Here is a 17,561-nt window from a genome sequence, read left to right as displayed (position 1 = left end):
GGGGGGGGGGCGGTGTCCTTCGCTTTGATTCAACTTATGAAAGAAATATTCAGACTCCTATGGTGGTGGCGCAAAACACGTCTGCTACGAGCTTCGTCGCACACAAGCGCGTCGCGATTGCCCCGACTGTGATGAACGCCGCCGCCCAGCGGTTAGTTTGACTTCACATACTTTGATGGGAGCTCTCCCCGAATTCGACGCCTGTGATAGAGTGGCGTCGACATTGCACCCGCGACCGCCTATTACATCAGACGCCGCTAGCACGCTGCAGAAGTCTTTTCTAACGTGAGAGAAAAGATAGAGAAGCCAAAAAGAAATCATGAGGGCCAATCTTTCAGAAATTTGACAAGAATAAATGAATCGTCCAAAAAGATCAAAAACGTTCAGGAACACACAATATCGGCGAGTTTCACAACATGCTGAGCGAGGCTCGCTACAAGACTTAGAAATATTCAGTGCCGTTGGCACGCATGCCACATTGTCGGCGAACTATTACCATGCAAGCACCTGCTCATCCATCCATCCACTTGTTTCAAAGTTAAACGGCCTCCGTTGGAACCGGCTCCACTCCGTGAATCATGCCGCAGTCACACCATCCTTGATCAACAGGGATGGGAAAGAGCGTTAGGTACACGCGCTTTAGAATAGTTTTGAGCCGCTCAACTTCAGCCGAGGAGTAACCAGACTTCTTGCTGTCCTGGAGATCAATCTCAATACAGTCTGTGATAGTCGCCACCTGCCCGTCTTCAAGCTCCACGGTACACACACCCGTCCCAAGGTTGGTTGTGACTGAAGGATAGAACTGAGACATCATGTGATGGAAGCACTTTAGCCGAAAGAGACGGTCATTTCCAGTGACGTCGACAGGAAGGGGATCAGTACTTTCTGCAGCGTGCTCCTCGTGCATAAGTTTCGCCAAGGCAATGCATGTGACGTCTGCAAGCAGGTCGTTGCGGTGACTGGCAGTCCACGTTATTGTCACTGTCGTTTGTGATCTTGCACTCTGCTTCACATCAACACACACGTCGTTGGAGACAGCAATGCGGGTAGTACTCGTTTCGAGATCACCCTCTTGCACACTGTTTTCTGGAATCGCAGCACCTTGTTGTTGCGGTTCCACATCCTCGAACATCTGACTCTGCGCGAAATAGCGCTGAAGGACCTCCAACACCTCGAGTGCTGACTTATAGCGTGGAAGGGGCAACACCATGGCCTGTTGAATTTGCGCCACATTGAGGTCAGTGAAGAGCGGGATGTCAGTGGGGTGAACGATGCTATACGTGTGTTGTCCAGAAACCAGCAACACACCACTGACGAAGCCACCATCGTTCGCTGGTGTGCTTGCCAGTGTGCCCATAACTTTCGCCGTGCGCTGCACGCTGAACGGAATACGTATGGCCTCTTGATTCTTGGTAGCATACACTTTCACTCCACGTTCCGCAAAGTCTTGCTGCAGTTTGTTCTTCAACTGCCCCATGGCACCAACATTGCCATGTACAAGAACAACATGTTTCGTTTTTGGGAGACACTGAATAAAGTCGCGCGTCTGTCTTCCGTCGGAGTGTGCGGAGAACGAGACAGACTGAATGGTTCGCATGCGGAGGGGAAGCACCTTTCCGTCTGGCTTCGTGACTTCCTTCGGTTTGGTGAGGACATCCTTGGCTATGGTACCGTCAACGCAATAGCCAGCAATGATAATACCGTTGCGTCGATCACCGCACCACCTCTCAAACAATTCCAGAGAAATGCCCGATTGCAGCATTCCAGGCGATGCCAAGACGATACATGGTCCTGTATCCTCAAATGAACGGGTGTCAACAAGTGAATGAATATACTTGAAAACAAAAGGATTGCGATGATTGGCGTGCTGCTGTTTCACACGGTCGTTCATTGCGCTGACGAATGTCTGGTAGAGCTTCATGCATCGCTGCGCCAAAGAAGAGGCGTAGTAGATAGGGATGTGCTGCAGCTCCTTGTGCGCCTCCCAGTACTCTTCAAGAATGAGCAGGAGCTCTTGGGCGCGACCCAGCGCGAACACTGGCACCAGGCATCGCCCACCACCCTTCACAACATCATGCACCCACGTGGTGAAGAGGGACTCACGTTCCTCGCGTGATTCTAGCTCGCGAATACCGTTCGTGCTCTCTACAATGAGGATGTCTGGCGAGTACGGAGGTACCTCGGCGCCCAACAGGTGACGATCAGGGACTCTGGAAAAGTCGCCGGTGTAAAGTGTCTTCATGCCGGCGATGTCTACCATGAAGAGTGCGGCACCAAGGACGTGACCAGCGTTGAACGGCTGGAAGCGGATGCCGTTGACTGTCACCTCTTCGTGGTACTCGACCGTCTCGATCTTTTCAATGGTGCTTTGCAGCCATTCATTTGTCACAATATCGTTAGCACTCGCACCCACACGCAGAAAATCATTCATTACCATCTTGTAGAAAGCTTTGGTCGCACTCGTCATGAATACGCGGCCCTTGAAAGCTGTCTGCTCGCAGAAGTACGGCAATGCCCCACAGTGATCGAGGTGAAAATGTGTAATGAGCACAACATCAATCTCGTCACAGCGAATGCTGTCAAAGAACGGGAGAGAATCCAGACCACTCTTTGCCGGGTGGTTCCCGCAGTCGAGCATCACGGAGCGACCCTTGTAACGCACAACCACGCATGAACGGCCGACTTCACCTCCACTGCCAATGGGCAGAATCTCCACCTCATCCATAGACGGTACCGACGCGAGCCCTGCAGTAGGAGCGTGCAGGTTGGTATTGTCCAGCACCGAACCACTGGATGTGTTGTACGCGACACCCTGGAACATTGTACTCTTGCCTGTGCCGAAACTATACAAAACCAAACGAAAAGAATAGCACATGTATTCCGTGTGAGGAGCACTAAAAGAAAATACGCATTATAAGGGGGGTAACACTGCTACAGATCAGCAGTGCCAAAAAAAAAAACACTTACCCAGAGGATTTAAAAGACATGGAGGTGGCATCAGCGTGCTACAATACACTAGCAAGAGTCCTTCATATGAACGCCCATCCTCTACCCCACAATGTGGCGCTCAACCGACCCGTAGATGGTACTCATCAATTTATTTGGTGAGCAGGAATCCACCCGAAGCTGCTCCAGGACGGAACGCTTAATTGTCAGAAGTGGGTTGATTTTTCTCTCGATAGTGAGTGTTGACGGCACCGTGCATGCTGGAAGTTTCCACGGGTCACTACTTTTCTCATCGAGACGCACCAACGAGGTAATGTCATCTTTCGCACGCGTGAAACGTAGCTGACGTGTGACTCCCATTGCCAAGCGCAACTCCTTACGGTACGTCGACATCTCCGTTCCTATTTCGTTTGATCCCGGACCTTTTACGTGCATTTTGTATAACTCATCCAGTAGACGTTCTGTGTACTCGTGCCCCACGTACAACAGTACATCGTCTGGCAAGAGGGTCTGCTTTGTCACTGGATGTGTCCGCGTCTTGTCACCATGGAAGAGATCGAAAGTCTGCATCACCTCATCAACAGAGGTGAGTTCAAACATGGCACCACAGCCAGCAGAGAAGATGCAGTCTCCAGTAAAGAGAGCAAGTTTCTTCGGCCCTTCGCCTTCCAAATCAGTATCTCCAACAAGAAATAGGACGGACCCCGCTGTGTGACCAGGTGAAGAAAGCACAGATACTGCTGCGCCCCCATCTGCGATAGTTAGCACATCCCCTTCTTCTACAAGATTAGTACAGGCATGCGGTTTGTCAGAAGCGGAGCCATACACCTTCAAGTTTGCATCGAGAAGCTCAGTATACCTTGAGTCACCACCTCGCGCATAGTTGAGCAGCTCCAAATTGCCCCCAGCATGGTCCCAGTGTTTGTGTGTGGTAAGGATGTCTGTAAGCACAAAGTTCACCTTCGTTAAGTGCCGAACGACAGTCAACATGTACAGCACAAGTTCAGGGTCCGCAGGGTCTACCACAGCGCAACGCTTCCTCGAGAAACTCAGAATAAAGTAGGCATAATTGTCTGCCAGAATGGGGACAGGAACAATAACAACCCCGCCAAAACATTCTTGATGTTCCTCCCCGAGGCCTTTTAGACTCACTATACCACCCCCACGTTCGTAAAACTCCGAATTTGTCTGCAGCTCATCGGGGAAGGGCGACGACGTCACGTGACCCCCGCTGATACATCGGACGCCGTGACGATAATCAGAGTGAGGGATCCGTTGGCGTTTGTGTAGGGTTGTGCGCAGATATGTGTAACCAAATTCGTTGGAGCAGTAAATACTGTAAAGCCCACCAAATATGTTGTTTCTGAACCATATGGATGGAAAGTACTCGTTTTCCGGCACGATGCCTGTGACGTAAATAAAGAAGGCGGTGCTGATGGCAGTTGTCACACCCGACACGCCCATTACGCAGAGGGAACCGAAACCCAGAGTAAGAAGCGAGGGCCCAACCAGCCGCTTTGCCATCGCCCACGTATCCTTTATGCTAGAATCACCACTCATTCCTTGAGCCAAGTGTAACGTAACAGTACAAAAAAAAGAGGGAGCATAGGAGTGAGAGGGAAACAAAACAACAATAACAGCAGCGAGGAAATCAGAGGTGGACCAAGGCCATCATCCACAGCAGCCAGAAAGGAATTGCAACCGATCACTACCAGTGGCATCACACACATTTTCCCTCATCTCTCTCTCTCTCTCTCTCTCTCTGACACTTTATATATATTGATATATATATCGACCTCTCTGGAGGTAGAGCGAATTCAGAAGGAATAGTCAAATTGGGAAGGGATGCCTGCTCGTGATTGTACGTGTACCTCGGTGTCCTCGCGTGCCGTACCCACAGCAGAGACGCACCCGCAAACACACAGAGGGAGAAATAAAAAAGACGATGAGAGTAATGGTGGCAGTGCATAATGGAAAAAGAATGACAAGAAAAAGAGGGGTGGCGTTGGAAACATACACAGAAATAAAAAACACACTGAAGCAGCATAATGGGTGTATAATAGTCACAGTGATGCCTCCCACCCCCTTTTTACATGACTTCCTTCCGATTTCTATAGAAGTAAATAAATAAATAAATAAATATATATATATATATATATAATTTGTATTCAATTACACTCAGGCCTCTGTTCGCTCATGAAGTGAAGTTATACCAAACCATAGTGGGAGCCAAGGAAAACTCTTCCTACTCCGCGCACATCACATTGAGAGAAAGGAATAAAATACAATAAAAATAAAACAGAGAACAGAACAGCGCGCGATTGGGGTCTGAAAATATAAAAAAAAAGAAATGAAACAATCCATAAGTCTACTCTGTAGCTTTGGGTAAGGTGAAAAATGAAGAAGATTTCTAGCAATCCGCCGAACCACCCCTCTTTTCATTCTTGAGAAGAAAGCAGAAACAATCAGACGACAAAAAAAATTTGGCCCAATTCACGGGCGAAAAACGGTCATATCTTGCGCGGGAGCGAATAATTCCGGCTCAAAATGCTGTGACGAGAACAACGCCATCGGATCTGCTGTGACCTTTGGGATGCCCCTTCCCTGTTGCTGGTGCTTCTGTTCTTTTAAGTTGTTGCTAAGACCATCCCCCAGATTCTGTGTCAGGATGCAACGCCGTACCTCATAAAGTTTTGCCAGAGCCATATTCACGTAGTAATCTATTTCTTGCACTGCCACCAAGCGGTGTCGACCCCCATCCAGCAGTTCAACTTCCTCCCCACCAATTGTCAACGCATACCTAAGTGCAAAAGCCTCGAAGGCTTCCAAAGAAATTCGGTTCTTATCCCTTTTTAATGCCATAAGATTCTTTTCGTACATATCAATTTCATCGAGTGTAGACTTCGCCGCTGCGTTCATGGTTTCCTGTGAAGCCCGATGCCGCGCGCCACGCTGCCTCTGCTGAGACCCTTCAGATTCCTCCACTATTGGCGGGGAGGAGTAGCGTTGCGGGACCCAATCACCAGGTAGAGCGCTCGCCATCAGCGTCACAGCCATGCTTGGCGACATCGCGCGTGTAACGTACTGCCGCGCAGAGGTATCCATGGCCTTCAGCCGCTTTCTCTCATATTCCAGGCGCTCCAAGAACTCCTCGCTGTTTGACATCGTGACAGGAATGGTATCACCGTGGGGAATCAGCTTGTAGAGTCCTTTACCGTGAATAGGGATGGCGAAGGAGAAGAACGGCACACCGTAGTCCTTTGGCGCCATTCTCTCCTTGCGCCCAATATCTTGCAGAATGCGGAAAACCCCGCTGTCCACATCACACGCCTCTAATGCAAATGTGTTCCACTGTGGAGCGTTCTGCGGCGGGTACATTTCAAGCGTTACTGATTTCCGTACAGCGGAGTGTGCTGGTGCTTGCGGTGGCGCCACAACACGTTCGGTGTTTTGGAGTTCACTTTCAACGAAGGCGGCGTGAATGACATCCTTTTTCCCGTACATGAGGCTGACGTATTCCTCCACATTATCCTTGGTGACAGTGATGTTGGCTCCGTTCTCTTTCAGCAAAATATCGCGATTCATTACCCTTATGGTAAATGAGATACCTGACCATTTGGTCGGATCCATTCTAATCTCTTCAATCGTGCTCCAGAACCCCCGCTCCATGGGGTTCATCCCCCTCGCGAGGCTTTGCAGCCCTGGAGATTCACCACAAGGGGGTTTCTTCAGTGCCATACACTCCAGCAATTTGGCTCTCGCCAAAGTCACAAAACGATTCTTGTCTTTATACTCCACGCGTTCATTTTCCTTGCCTGGTATGAGCGGGAGAATCGTATTGCCGAACGGTACACTATATGTGATACCAAGACTGTCAAACTCCTCCTTACTCATTGGATTTCCAAACGGTGTGTTTGCTTTCTCTAGAACACGCAGGAAGTCCATGTAACCACGTGACATCAATGACATCCGTTGCTGACGCTCCACTAGTGACGAAGGGTCCAACGGAGCGGTGTTGCTACTGGCTTCCATGAGTTGCAGCAGTAACCGCTTCGCATCTATTCCAAACCGTCTGGCATTAGAGAAGGGAACCGGGACATTGCGCGTTCCAGGACACACATCGTGCAGCTGACCATTGAATGGCACACAGTACGTCACCTGAAGGGCATCCCAGTCCTCTTCATTATCTATACACCAATCCGAGTCTTCGTTGGTCAGGTAATCAATAATTAGGCATGTGAGTGGGTAGTAATTCCCATTGATATGCAGTGTGGGTCTGACGGGCAATTCACGCAGCTGTGTAGGTACATTCCGGCGTAGATTTGAAAGAAGCTTTAAAAAGCAAGTGCAACTCTCCTCAGTGATCTCTACAGATGCACCGTTAGGGAATAGTTCTAGCACCAGACCGTCGCGCTGTGGACAGGCAAAATAAACAGTCTGCTTACCTGCTGCTTGGAAACCGTGTTCACTTAGACACGACACGTAATTTTCGAAATTGTTAACCACCTCGACGTAGTAGTCCTCTGCGTGGCTTGTAAGGCTTTGTTGAAGCACAGCCATCACCTTCATAGGGGCGCGTGGTTTCTGATACCGCACTTCCGCAAGCGCGCGGTCGATGAGACTCGCGACAAGCAAGCTGCGAAAGTACGCGTCCGGGGGCGGTGCTCCTGCGGCTGCTGCGTCCGCCATTTCCGGCCTCCACTGTCACACACAGACTCTCTCTCACCTGACTCTGTTGCTCACGGTGTTTGCCCTTTTTGTTCTCCACAGAAACAGACTCACAGGGACACGCAGGCTGAAAACAGACAAGGTCCCGCAAAGAGAGAATGGAAGAAGAGATGGAGAGTCAGGAAGAGCGAATCAGCACTCAATTTCTCAGAAATAGTCTTTATATGGCTTACCGTGCATTTGTGTTGGCTTCGTCTTTCACACCACACATCACGTCCGTGCACAAATGTAAGTATGAAAAATAACAAAAAAGGCAGGGAAAAAAGGTTGCTTATTTCCCATGAATACGAACCACTAGTTTTCAATGCCCATTGCGTCCCATCCTCCCGCTGCGGTCCACCAAGTCTCTCGAACGTTTCCTATAGTGCCGGCGTGATCACATACATCTGAAAATCACAACACACAATAAGCAAAAAAAAAAGGAACACCCAACAAAAAAAAGAAAAAAAAAAAAGAAAGAGGAAAGAACGACATTAAAGCTTGGAGCACGGGAGCTGCACAATATGCTGAACAGCCTTCCACACCCCATGCGGAGGCAGGACAACCTTCTTTATAATAGCACCATGCTCCACACAGGCGAAGTGTTTGTATCCATCCGGCGGAAGATCCTTCAGACGCGCCGACTTCTCCACCCATGGATTCCATACAACGACATCCGGCAGGTTCTCCCCAGAGATGTGCGTTGTCCTTTTCTTTGCCATATCAAGCAGCAAGACGGCACAGCTTTGGTTGACATAGACACGGTCTGTCTCCTTCGCAAAGTTCCACAACTGTTGTGGTGGAAGAATCGTTCTGTTCCCAGCCAGGTTATCAACATACGAGGTCATATTTACACCGTTCACCAGTGCGTTTTGAACGTCTGATATTGCAAAATACGTGTGAAAAGCAAAGGTGAAGTCGGTAGACTCAGATGGGTCTTTGTTGGTGATCTCCATCTGTAACTGCAACCGATCGTTGCTGAATGTAATGGTGTACAAGAGCGCGACGGTACTTGATGAGGCCGATGCGGGCATCTTTGACTCTGCCTTGAATGGGGACCCATCTGATTGCAGCTCAGACGTCTTTACGTCAAGAGTGAATGAGGCCGTTCCATTCCCCGCGTGCTTCAATGTCCATTGGCGCACGCGTGCAAATCCATGTGCAGGCAGTGGTCCCAAATTTCCAAATTGAGGAAATATGATGGGGACTCCGCCACGGATGGCAACCCCATCCTTGTACACCGCGGAGGGACTGGTGTAGAGCAACTCCTCTCCGTCCCTGTTGCGCCAACTGGTAAGGTGCGCACCCTGGGGATACACAGTAATTGAAGACCCATCGTTACATTTCGCTACAACGGGTGATTGATTCATTGCAATCAGGCTGATACGATTTTTCCAGCTAGAATTCTAAACTCTTCTTGCTTACTACGTTTAATTTAGAAATACGAGTATCAGATGGAGTGGAAAATATGAAAGAAAGCACCAATAAAAAATTATAGCGAGACTAGCAGTACTAGTTGCATTGGTAGGCAATACAGTAGCCTTTGTACCCTTTGCTTCTTAGAAGAATGGGTACGGAGGAGGTGGGCGGCGCTTCAAGATGTTTTTGATCTTCTGCTTACACCATGAGTCGTGCTGTTTCTCTGCGAGCAAGTAGTCGCTGCGGAACTTCTTCGCTTTGTCCACTGGGAGCGCCAACATCGCTTCGTTGTGTTTGATAATGCGCTCCACATCGGTACGCATGTGCTGTGCAATGAATGCTGCAACTTCGAGGCCGATGCCAACCAGCAGCCGCACCGTCTCCTCGCTTGTTTCTCCCGAGTACTTGTAGAACTCCACAAGAACGCGGTGCCGTGACCAGAAGAGTTTTGACCGATCGTTAAAGTGCGCGGCTCGGAGGCTCTTCATGAGCTGCCGGTAGCACTGCTGCTGCGGCGTCCATCGTGGCGTCGTACTGGTGACTACGGTGCCAGCCACAAGCTGCGCCGGCGACGCATGGCAATCTAAGACGCGGCTGCGGCGCATGTCACCCACCACGCGTTCACTCAGAGGCAGAAATGGAGGAGATGGAAAAGGAGGAAAATGCGAGCAGTAGCAATACACATAGACACACTAGAGAGGGCTAATACACAACTGCAAAATAAGACGAAAAAAAAAAAATGAAAATTCCCTCTACACCAGGCTGGATGAGTGTATGACGGCGTTGACACCAAACGCCCTCCCCTCTCCACCCGCACTTACTCAGAGGTCCAAAGTGTGCGTGAGAGGTCCTTCCGACTCGATCTTCAGGCCCTGCCGATTGCCATACGTGCCGCTGACGACGCGACCCGCACTGCACAACTCGTCAAGGTGCACCGTCTCATCTAACGGCGCCCCGTTTGCATCAACAGTAGTCATGTCGATACCTCGCGCTTCACGAAGGAGTTCACAGAAGCGGTTGTAGAGCAGTTCTCCTTGTGACTTATTCACCAACGCGTGGAACTGAATGCTTCGCCCCTTGAGCTTCCCACCAAGTGAAGCCTGCGGCACGACAAGAATATCAGCCTCCTGGCACTCGCTTAGTGACACAATAGGAAAAGGCGGCACGCTCCCAGGTGAGGCGTTCTGGAAGAGTTTCGCCCCCAAAATGGACGTGATGGCCGGNTGCAGCGCGGCCTCATCCACCTCGCGGAGAAAGGCGACATAAATGACCACACCGCGTGCGACACTGACGTAACGCTCGGCGTTGTCAACAAGGATGGAGCCCTTTGCAATGGACTGAAGCACAAGACGAATAGCCATCCCTATCAGACCAGGGTTATATGGGATAGAATAATAATAATAAAAGGAGATAAACATCACCACACAAAAAAAGGAGGATGCGTAAAGTCCACAGAGCCGCAAGAAAACAAATCGACGGAAAAAAAAACGGAATACGTCTCCTGAGGGAGCTTCACACAAAATACTTGCGGGGCACTCACCCACTGAAAGCCACAAGCCGTGTGGCTTGGCTGAGACACTCCATCACTCCATCTCACAGTTGTGATAGCAACAGAAGAAGAGAAATAAGTAGAGGGACTGACTGTCGCATCGCTTTGTTCCACAGCAGCTCACACCCTCCTACGAACACATTCGCTAATAAAACATAGACTAATTGATGGTACTGTCATTTGTTTTTTGTTGTCTTTTAATCCACGCCAACTATTGGCTTGCCTGTGTAGTAGTTCAGCACCACTGTGCTCGATGTCAGGACCGCGTACCGGTACGACGCCCGTGTGTAAAGATCGTAGTCCGATTCTGGCATGAATGACTCGTTCTGCTCCCATAATGGGGTTCCGTCCGCCGCCACACCAGCGACTGACATGGGGTACATGTCGTAGTTGGACCCAGCGCGCACAATCGCGATAGGCACAGCTGGAAAGCGGGACATCACGTGTAGAAATCCGAAACCCTCCATTGCCTGCACGCACGTGTGCTCTTCAAAAGGAATCTCGGGGAGCAGCGCGTGGCTGTACTCCCGGCAAAGCAAGTCGCTGCGACCACCAGCGAGAATCTGACTTGTGCTCGTCTCTACACAGTCTAACAGACGCGGTTGCGTTGGCGGTGTGGGGTCTTCCACTGCCTGGTGGGAATCNTGACTTGTGCTCGTCTCTACACAGTCTAACAGACGCGGTTGCGTTGGCGGTGTGGGGTCTTCCACTGCCTGGTGGGAATCCCAGAAGGAAGTCACGCCCTGCTGCACCATCTCCGGTGGATCCGGGAATTTCTTGCCGTCCATCGCCTTCCGCATCGCCGTCGCCAGCGTTGTTGGATGACGGTAGGCGCACTTCCCAAAGTGGGAGGAGGAGTTGTGCATTATACAATTTGGGCGGGAGCACTCCGTTGTGATTTTCCCTTCCACACAGATGCCACACTCCTGCAGGAGTGCACCGTCGGTGACACAGACGCTCCCAAGGAAATTCTTCTGTGGTGATTGAAGCACGCCGCATCCACCCCTTGCGCGGGGGTTCCACCCACCGACAGTTGGCGATATCCCTGCGGTGCCAAGATAAACGATCGACACAGGCACGTAACGCGTGTCCTGCATGAAGCTCACGGCGCATGCAGCGGCACTCACAGCGTATATACCGGTGGTCACTACCAAAGACGGAATTCGCTCGCCACTGCTCTTCACAAGATACCCAAAGTAACCGCTTTGACAGTCGTCAATGGCAACGGCATAAACGTCTACCATAGCGTTGCGAATGTAGTATAGTTCGTGTTGCCCAGAGTAAGTCCCGTTGTCTGCGCAGACAAACATGTGCACCTGCTGGGGGGCGTCTGCCGTGCTTGCCCCACCCACGGAATCAACCCCCGGGCGCGGCCAATACTCCTGCAACAGGAGCACGGAGAGGGCAAGCAGAGCGACTGCTGGCGGCAATATCGTCTTCTTGTTCATCTGCACTGTGATCCACAAGGCAAAACAACGGAAACAGGCAGTGAGCACAGACAACGGCAGGGAGCAGAAGGATAGAGGACACATTAAAACGATCCCACTCACGACGAGAGTCATCCCCAGATTAAAAGTCACTTGGAATAATAATAATAATAATAATAAAACAAAAAAAAACATGAACCGAAACAAGAAAAGATAGCCATCCCCAACCAATGACGCAAGTACAAAAGGAACAGTCTACGTATTACCCTTCCCTTTAAAAACAGAAAAAACAGAAAAGAAATATACGGGAAAACCCATTGCGGTTTAATCCAATTTTCCCCATCATCCCCCCACAGACTCCGCACTTAGTTCATCCACCCAAACGGAGAGTCGCACAAGACGTCTCGCCTCCAACAAACACAAAGAGGTGCTGACGAAAGGGAAGCGCTGAAGGCACCTTCAGCCCACCTCCCGCGCGAGGCAGAGAGGACAGGGCAGGGCGGACCTTCAAACCACGCACTTCACGTCAGCTCTGTGAAGATGACAGAAAAAGAAAGTGACAGCCGCTTTCACACGACGAAATAGGAAGGCCAGAACATTCCCGTCGCAAGTTTTCTCACCCCTCTCCCCCACAAAAAAAATCAGACACACACACATACACACAGAAGCACAAGGCGTGGCGTGGATGCTGCCGGCATTTGGCATCACAGTCTTGGTACATCACAAATAATTAAAAAAAAAACAATAAAGTGTGTGCGAAAAATAAAGCAACAATACGCATTTTTACCTCCAAAGGTACAACGAGGTCCCGCGTGGGCCAATGCAGCGCGCAAGAAAGAAACCAACGAAGCAAACCAAACCCACCCTAACCAATAGAAGCGGCTCGAGGCGGAGCTAAGAAAACAAAACGAATGAGAGAGTAGGGGAGGGGGAGAGAGATTTCAGAAAGGTGCAGAACTTTCGCCGGAAATCACGGCCGGCGACGAAAGTGCTGCGGCGTTGGGACGTGCAAGACTTCTCCGCGCACTGCACTCCGACAACTTCAGAGTACGCCGCAAATAGGTGGCCAGCAGCACTCCTACTGTTGTGACAAGCACTCCGTCAACGACGCCCAGCGCAATAAGCAGACCCCGCCACCATTCTGAAGCGGGCACGGGTGAATGATTATCACTGGAGTCCACCGGATCCTCCGTGTCATTTCCACCCGCCAGCTTGAACACCCGCGTCGATACCGGACCTGGTGCAAAGAAAAGCTTCGCCTTCGCGCAGTCGATTTCATGCGTCCAATCAGCGGTAGCACAACGGTCAACAACTTGGAGTCCCACAGTCAATTGCGAGAGACTGCCGGGGACCAAGAAGAGCTTATAGACATCTTTTGCGAGGGAAAACGAACCGTCAAAGAACTTCAATGCAGACTGCATCGTACTCCCTCGCTTCACCATCACCCGAACAGCAAGATGAGTTCGCTCCCCCAGAAGCTGCAGCGCCTTGCCAAGGGCCGTGGCTCGTGTCCCATCCATCCAAAGAGCCTGCTTGAAAATGCGGAACATTTCTGTAGTGAGTGGCGCATACCCCTTGGCGTCCACGAGGAGAAACAACTCTTCTTTAGTCGTGACACAAACAGCCACCATGACGACTCCGGGCTCGGCCCTTGGAACGCTGTTACACAACGGGAGACCAGCCTCGGACATCGATGACGCTGAGGATTCAACATGACTGTGACCAACGACAGGAAGGTTCGCCACAGAGGGCATGATAACAACTGTGCCTGCGCGAACCGCCTGCAAGACTTGGTACTTTGGATTATTTGTCACTACGGTGAACTCACACTGCTCGCCACCGAATGCTGCTGATGATCTGAGACTTACTGAGATGTTTGTCAATGACATTATAGTGACAACACGCTGCAGAGGAATGTCAAATCGCTCCGACTTGGGCATGCTGCTGCCTGTTAGCGGCATCGATACTTCAAAGCGCGTCAAACCCTCCGTGCAGCGAATCTTGACTACCACTTTGTCCCCTTCGCTTGCACCAGTCCCTTGCGATACGACGAGAAACGGCTTTGCGTCACCGCTGGCAAAAAGAACCTCTGACGGATCCACTAGCCACTCCCAAGAGGGTGAAGGTGCCATGCCGCCTTCCTTCGCCAAGCAGCCATTGATGCCGGGGAAGGATCTGGAACTGCAGCGGCAGCCGCCATCCCCATCGTCAAACGAGCCAGGGGGACACATAACACAGTCTTCCAGAGTGTTCCACGAGTTCCCACTTGGGCGAACGTATCCCCACGGACAGGAAATCTTCGTCAAGTCATCGTCCTTTTCAAGACCAAGCACATCACTGTTGGTTTTTGGAACACCGCTGACACGAGTGCCATTTCCCGTAGACCCACGCAAGGCTGAAATGCATTGATAAATAGAGCTCGGGGGTGGTGCGCCATCTGTGCCAGGAGCGCGCAGGATAGCCTGCGCCACACAGGCAGCCATCGCACTGCTCCCGTTGAAAACTTCATTTACAAAGTCCACCTTGGTGATAAAGCTCAACATCATATCGAAGTATTGGGCAAGGTTTTTACGGTTCTGTACAAGCGTCCCATTGGCGTCACCCAGCATTTCAAAGCGTCGCAGCGGCCATATGGCGTCCTTGGCTCCCGTTTCGTTCACCATGTCCCAGTACGCAAGTCGGACTGGAAAGTCCTCGAGCAGCATCATTGCCACCAAGTACGACACCGCCACACACGGCAGACGACCAATACGACTGACGTTCCAGCGTGTCTTATTTTCGAAGATCTTATACCCTGTCAAAAATGCCTGAACCTCCTGATCAACGCCGGAAGCAATGATATATCCGTAGTTTTCTTGGTCGAAAAATGCCAGCCAATCGTCTAAGTATATAGTGGGATTGCAGTACACATCTGGATTGAGAAGTGATCCGTCCTTGGTGGTGAACACAGGCGCGTCCACGTCGGTTTCACCCACCGATACTTTCATCCACTGCTTCACAATATCCCATTTCTCCATGACGTCCGCGTACGATCCCCTTAAAATTGCTGCACCCCTTGCGCTCATGGCCTCTGCAAAGGCCTGCTGATCTTGCGCCAAGGCATTTTTAGCCCAGCCACGCGAAACAATACTCCACAGCATCTTTCCAGCAGCAGCAGAATCTTGTGTTCGCTTGATTGACCGACGCAGCCTCTCACGCTGTTCACTAACCCGAAGGATATTTTCCACAAGCGAGTCAGCACCACCGTCAAGCGCCTCAGCGGAGGCTGAAGACACTGGTGCACTTCTGCGGTATGCCCAATAGGCGGTGGAATCCTTGATATTCATTCCGCAATCGACTGGATCAGACTCTAATGACACCACACACGGCATGTTGTCTCCATCGGAACGGACGTAGCATCCTTCCACCATATCCAATTCGGACTGACGCTCAGTGGTGTTCTGCTCAGAATCCTGGACGAACAACCTTCCGTGGAGCCTGTCGAGATCGTTAAGTGTGACTGGAAACATCAACCGTGAATCTGTTGCAGATACGGCCCCGCAGACAGCTGAATGGTCTTGGCGGCGATGAGACGTGTACAGTTTCCCTCCATCAAACGCCATAAACGGCGCCAGGGCGGATTCTACGAGCTCAGCTGTGTCAGGCATAGATACACCAGGGTAGGTACCAAGGGCTGACGCATGCACTACAACGATTGCAGCGGCCAACACCAAGCGGGGTAAGTACGCGCTCGTCATTCTGAGAATGAGGGCTTCCTTCTCGTCAACTGCTCCCCGTTTTTTTTCTTGTTTTTTTTTTTTGCTTTCTTCATACCAAGAAGAGTAACGATGCATCTTAGCAACAATGTAGTTGAGGAAGGGGCAGGGAAACAACGCTCAGAGGCCAACAAACCCGATGCCTTGCTGAATCCAACACTTCAATGAATTGGGTTAGGGTAAAAGGAAACGAGCGGCCAACTATTAATGTTCCCTTGAGCTCAGCACCATCCAGTTTCCTTTGGTACTCCGTTACTTCCACGGAAGCCACAATAGAGATTGAGCCGCAAAGCGCGGTTAAAGATGAAGGCCAACCGTCTCACTGAGGAAATAGTTGGCAACAACAAAAGTGGCCGTCTTGACGGAGTAGTGAAACGAGGCGTTGACAAACGCGGCGTACTCATCCTCCGGCACGTAGTTAACTTTCTGTTCCCACCTTCCGTCCACAACGCGCTTTAGAGGATACATGTCATAATTTGATGCTGTTCGCACAATGGCCACTGAAACATGCGGAAAATTCAACATTGCTGTTAGGAAACCCATGGCTTCCATTGACTGTACACAGACTGCCTCACTCATAGGCAACTTCATGAACTGACTCGTGTATTCACGACAGAGGTAGTCGCGTTCTGCGCCGACATTAATGGCGTTAACAGTCGCTTCCGCACAGTGCACAAGATGTGGCTCATTTGGTGCATTTGTTTCCTCAGCCGCCTCATTGGCAGCCCACCAGTTTTGCATGCCCTTCGTAACATCTTTGGGCATTGGAGGGAATTCCACGCCCGTGTTGGCAGCGCGAATCGCTTCAGCCAAGGATGCATCTGCAATAATATAATTAAGAGCAATGGCTTTACTAAACACAGAGCAGTTGGGTCGCGAACACTGATTGTCTTCCAGTCTTTCTATGCAGCTGCCTGACTCCATAAGAAAAGCTCCAGAAGTCACACACACACTTCCAATGGCATTCTTCGTGATTGACGCACCAACCGAGCGGCATCCAGACTCCTTGTCGAGTGGATCGAAACCACCCTTGTATGGTGAGAATCCCGAGGTGCCGATAAACACGATGGACGTGGGCGCATATGGCGAGTGGCGCATGAGCTGCACCGTGCAGGACGTTGTGCTCACGTAGCCGACGCCAGTGGTGACGGCCAGTGCTGCGAATTCCTTGCCATCCCTCCCCAGAACATGACCAAAGTAGACAGTTTGGCAGAATGGGATGCTGACAGACCGAGCGCCACGCATGACGGTGTGAATGAAGACCAGTTCATCTAGGCCTGATACATTTCCACTGCCAGCGCCCATGAAAACAGTGACTGGCGTCTTTGCCGGTGCAGCCATCACGACAGATGCACCGCATAGAATTGCAAGAATAAACAAAACAAACTTTTTTGCCATTACTTTCTCCTTTCTTGAACTGACTTTTTGCTTTCGCCTTTCGGACCTTCTCCAAATAACACTGAGACAGAGGAAGAACAGAAGGAGGAGACTACAGATGCGTCTCGGATTCCATAACGAAAACAAAAATCGCTGGCATGCACCAAAGAGTGAGGGAAACCCATAAAGACACCTCATAACAGCAACAAACACCAGCAAATGATGCACGGTTACAATAAGTGCATATTTTAATATCCCAGCGGTTCTTGCACGCATGCATGAGTAATAGCCTACAGGCTCGATCTAACCACAGCATCACTATGCAAGACAAAAATTTCCCCGTATACTGGCCTTCACACTTGCTGACGCACAAAAAAAAAA

At 50.6% G+C, this 17,561-nt stretch overlaps 10 protein-coding genes across 10 annotated transcripts in view; all 10 read right to left on the bottom strand.

Moving 5' to 3' along the window:
• Positions 1-538: 538 nt before the first annotated feature.
• Positions 539-2,821, bottom strand: DQ04_00111230 (putative cleavage and polyadenylation specificity factor; the record flags this gene model as incomplete). The annotated part of the gene is made up of 1 exon (XM_009308185.1): positions 539-2,821. The coding sequence occupies one exon, from the start codon at positions 2,819-2,821 to the stop codon at positions 539-541; it is 2,283 nt and encodes a 760-aa protein (XP_009306460.1).
• A 227-nt stretch (positions 2,822-3,048) lies between these two features.
• Positions 3,049-4,506, bottom strand: DQ04_00111220 (putative hydroxyacylglutathione hydrolase; the record flags this gene model as incomplete). Its single annotated transcript, XM_009308184.1, has 1 exon — positions 3,049-4,506. The coding sequence occupies one exon, from the start codon at positions 4,504-4,506 to the stop codon at positions 3,049-3,051; it is 1,458 nt and encodes a 485-aa protein (XP_009306459.1).
• Positions 4,507-5,439: 933 nt separating this feature from the next.
• Positions 5,440-7,635, bottom strand: DQ04_00111210 (hypothetical protein; the record flags this gene model as incomplete). Its single annotated transcript, XM_009308183.1, has 1 exon — positions 5,440-7,635. One exon carries the CDS (start codon positions 7,633-7,635, stop codon positions 5,440-5,442), a length of 2,196 nt encoding a protein of 731 aa, XP_009306458.1.
• A 512-nt stretch (positions 7,636-8,147) lies between these two features.
• DQ04_00111200 (aldose 1-epimerase-like protein) lies at positions 8,148-9,023 on the bottom strand (the record flags this gene model as incomplete). The annotated part of the gene is made up of 1 exon (XM_009308182.1): positions 8,148-9,023. The coding sequence occupies one exon, from the start codon at positions 9,021-9,023 to the stop codon at positions 8,148-8,150; it is 876 nt and encodes a 291-aa protein (XP_009306457.1).
• Positions 9,024-9,212: 189 nt separating this feature from the next.
• On the bottom strand, positions 9,213-9,677 carry DQ04_00111190 (hypothetical protein; the record flags this gene model as incomplete). Its single annotated transcript, XM_009308181.1, has 1 exon — positions 9,213-9,677. One exon carries the CDS (start codon positions 9,675-9,677, stop codon positions 9,213-9,215), a length of 465 nt encoding a protein of 154 aa, XP_009306456.1.
• A 216-nt stretch (positions 9,678-9,893) lies between these two features.
• DQ04_00111180 (Chain A, Structural Analysis Of A Probable Eukaryotic D-Amino Acid Trna Deacylase) lies at positions 9,894-10,433 on the bottom strand (the record flags this gene model as incomplete). The annotated part of the gene is made up of 1 exon (XM_009308180.1): positions 9,894-10,433. One exon carries the CDS (start codon positions 10,431-10,433, stop codon positions 9,894-9,896), a length of 540 nt encoding a protein of 179 aa, XP_009306455.1.
• A 385-nt stretch (positions 10,434-10,818) lies between these two features.
• DQ04_00111170 (hypothetical protein) lies at positions 10,819-12,069 on the bottom strand (the record flags this gene model as incomplete). The annotated part of the gene is made up of 1 exon (XM_009308179.1): positions 10,819-12,069. One exon carries the CDS (start codon positions 12,067-12,069, stop codon positions 10,819-10,821), a length of 1,251 nt encoding a protein of 416 aa, XP_009306454.1.
• Positions 12,070-12,989: 920 nt separating this feature from the next.
• Positions 12,990-15,785, bottom strand: DQ04_00111160 (hypothetical protein; the record flags this gene model as incomplete). The annotated part of the gene is made up of 1 exon (XM_009308178.1): positions 12,990-15,785. The coding sequence occupies one exon, from the start codon at positions 15,783-15,785 to the stop codon at positions 12,990-12,992; it is 2,796 nt and encodes a 931-aa protein (XP_009306453.1).
• Positions 15,786-16,100: 315 nt separating this feature from the next.
• DQ04_00111150 (hypothetical protein) lies at positions 16,101-17,144 on the bottom strand (the record flags this gene model as incomplete). Its single annotated transcript, XM_009308177.1, has 1 exon — positions 16,101-17,144. The coding sequence occupies one exon, from the start codon at positions 17,142-17,144 to the stop codon at positions 16,101-16,103; it is 1,044 nt and encodes a 347-aa protein (XP_009306452.1).
• Positions 17,145-17,533: 389 nt separating this feature from the next.
• DQ04_00111140 (hypothetical protein) overlaps positions 17,534-17,561 on the bottom strand; it is a gene marked incomplete at both ends in the record, with an annotated part of 1,743 nt that continues 1,715 nt past the window's right edge. Inside the window, one exon of the mRNA XM_009308176.1 lies at positions 17,534-17,561. This exon is cut by the window's right edge and continues 1,715 nt beyond it. Coding sequence (XP_009306451.1) covers positions 17,534-17,561 — 28 coding nt within the window.

This window comes from Trypanosoma grayi (genome assembly GCF_000691245.1).
Source record: "Trypanosoma grayi strain ANR4 Tgr_11_V1, whole genome shotgun sequence".
Taxonomy (NCBI): domain Eukaryota; phylum Euglenozoa; class Kinetoplastea; order Trypanosomatida; family Trypanosomatidae; genus Trypanosoma; species Trypanosoma grayi.
This window is presented reverse-complemented; position numbering and strand designations above follow the sequence as displayed.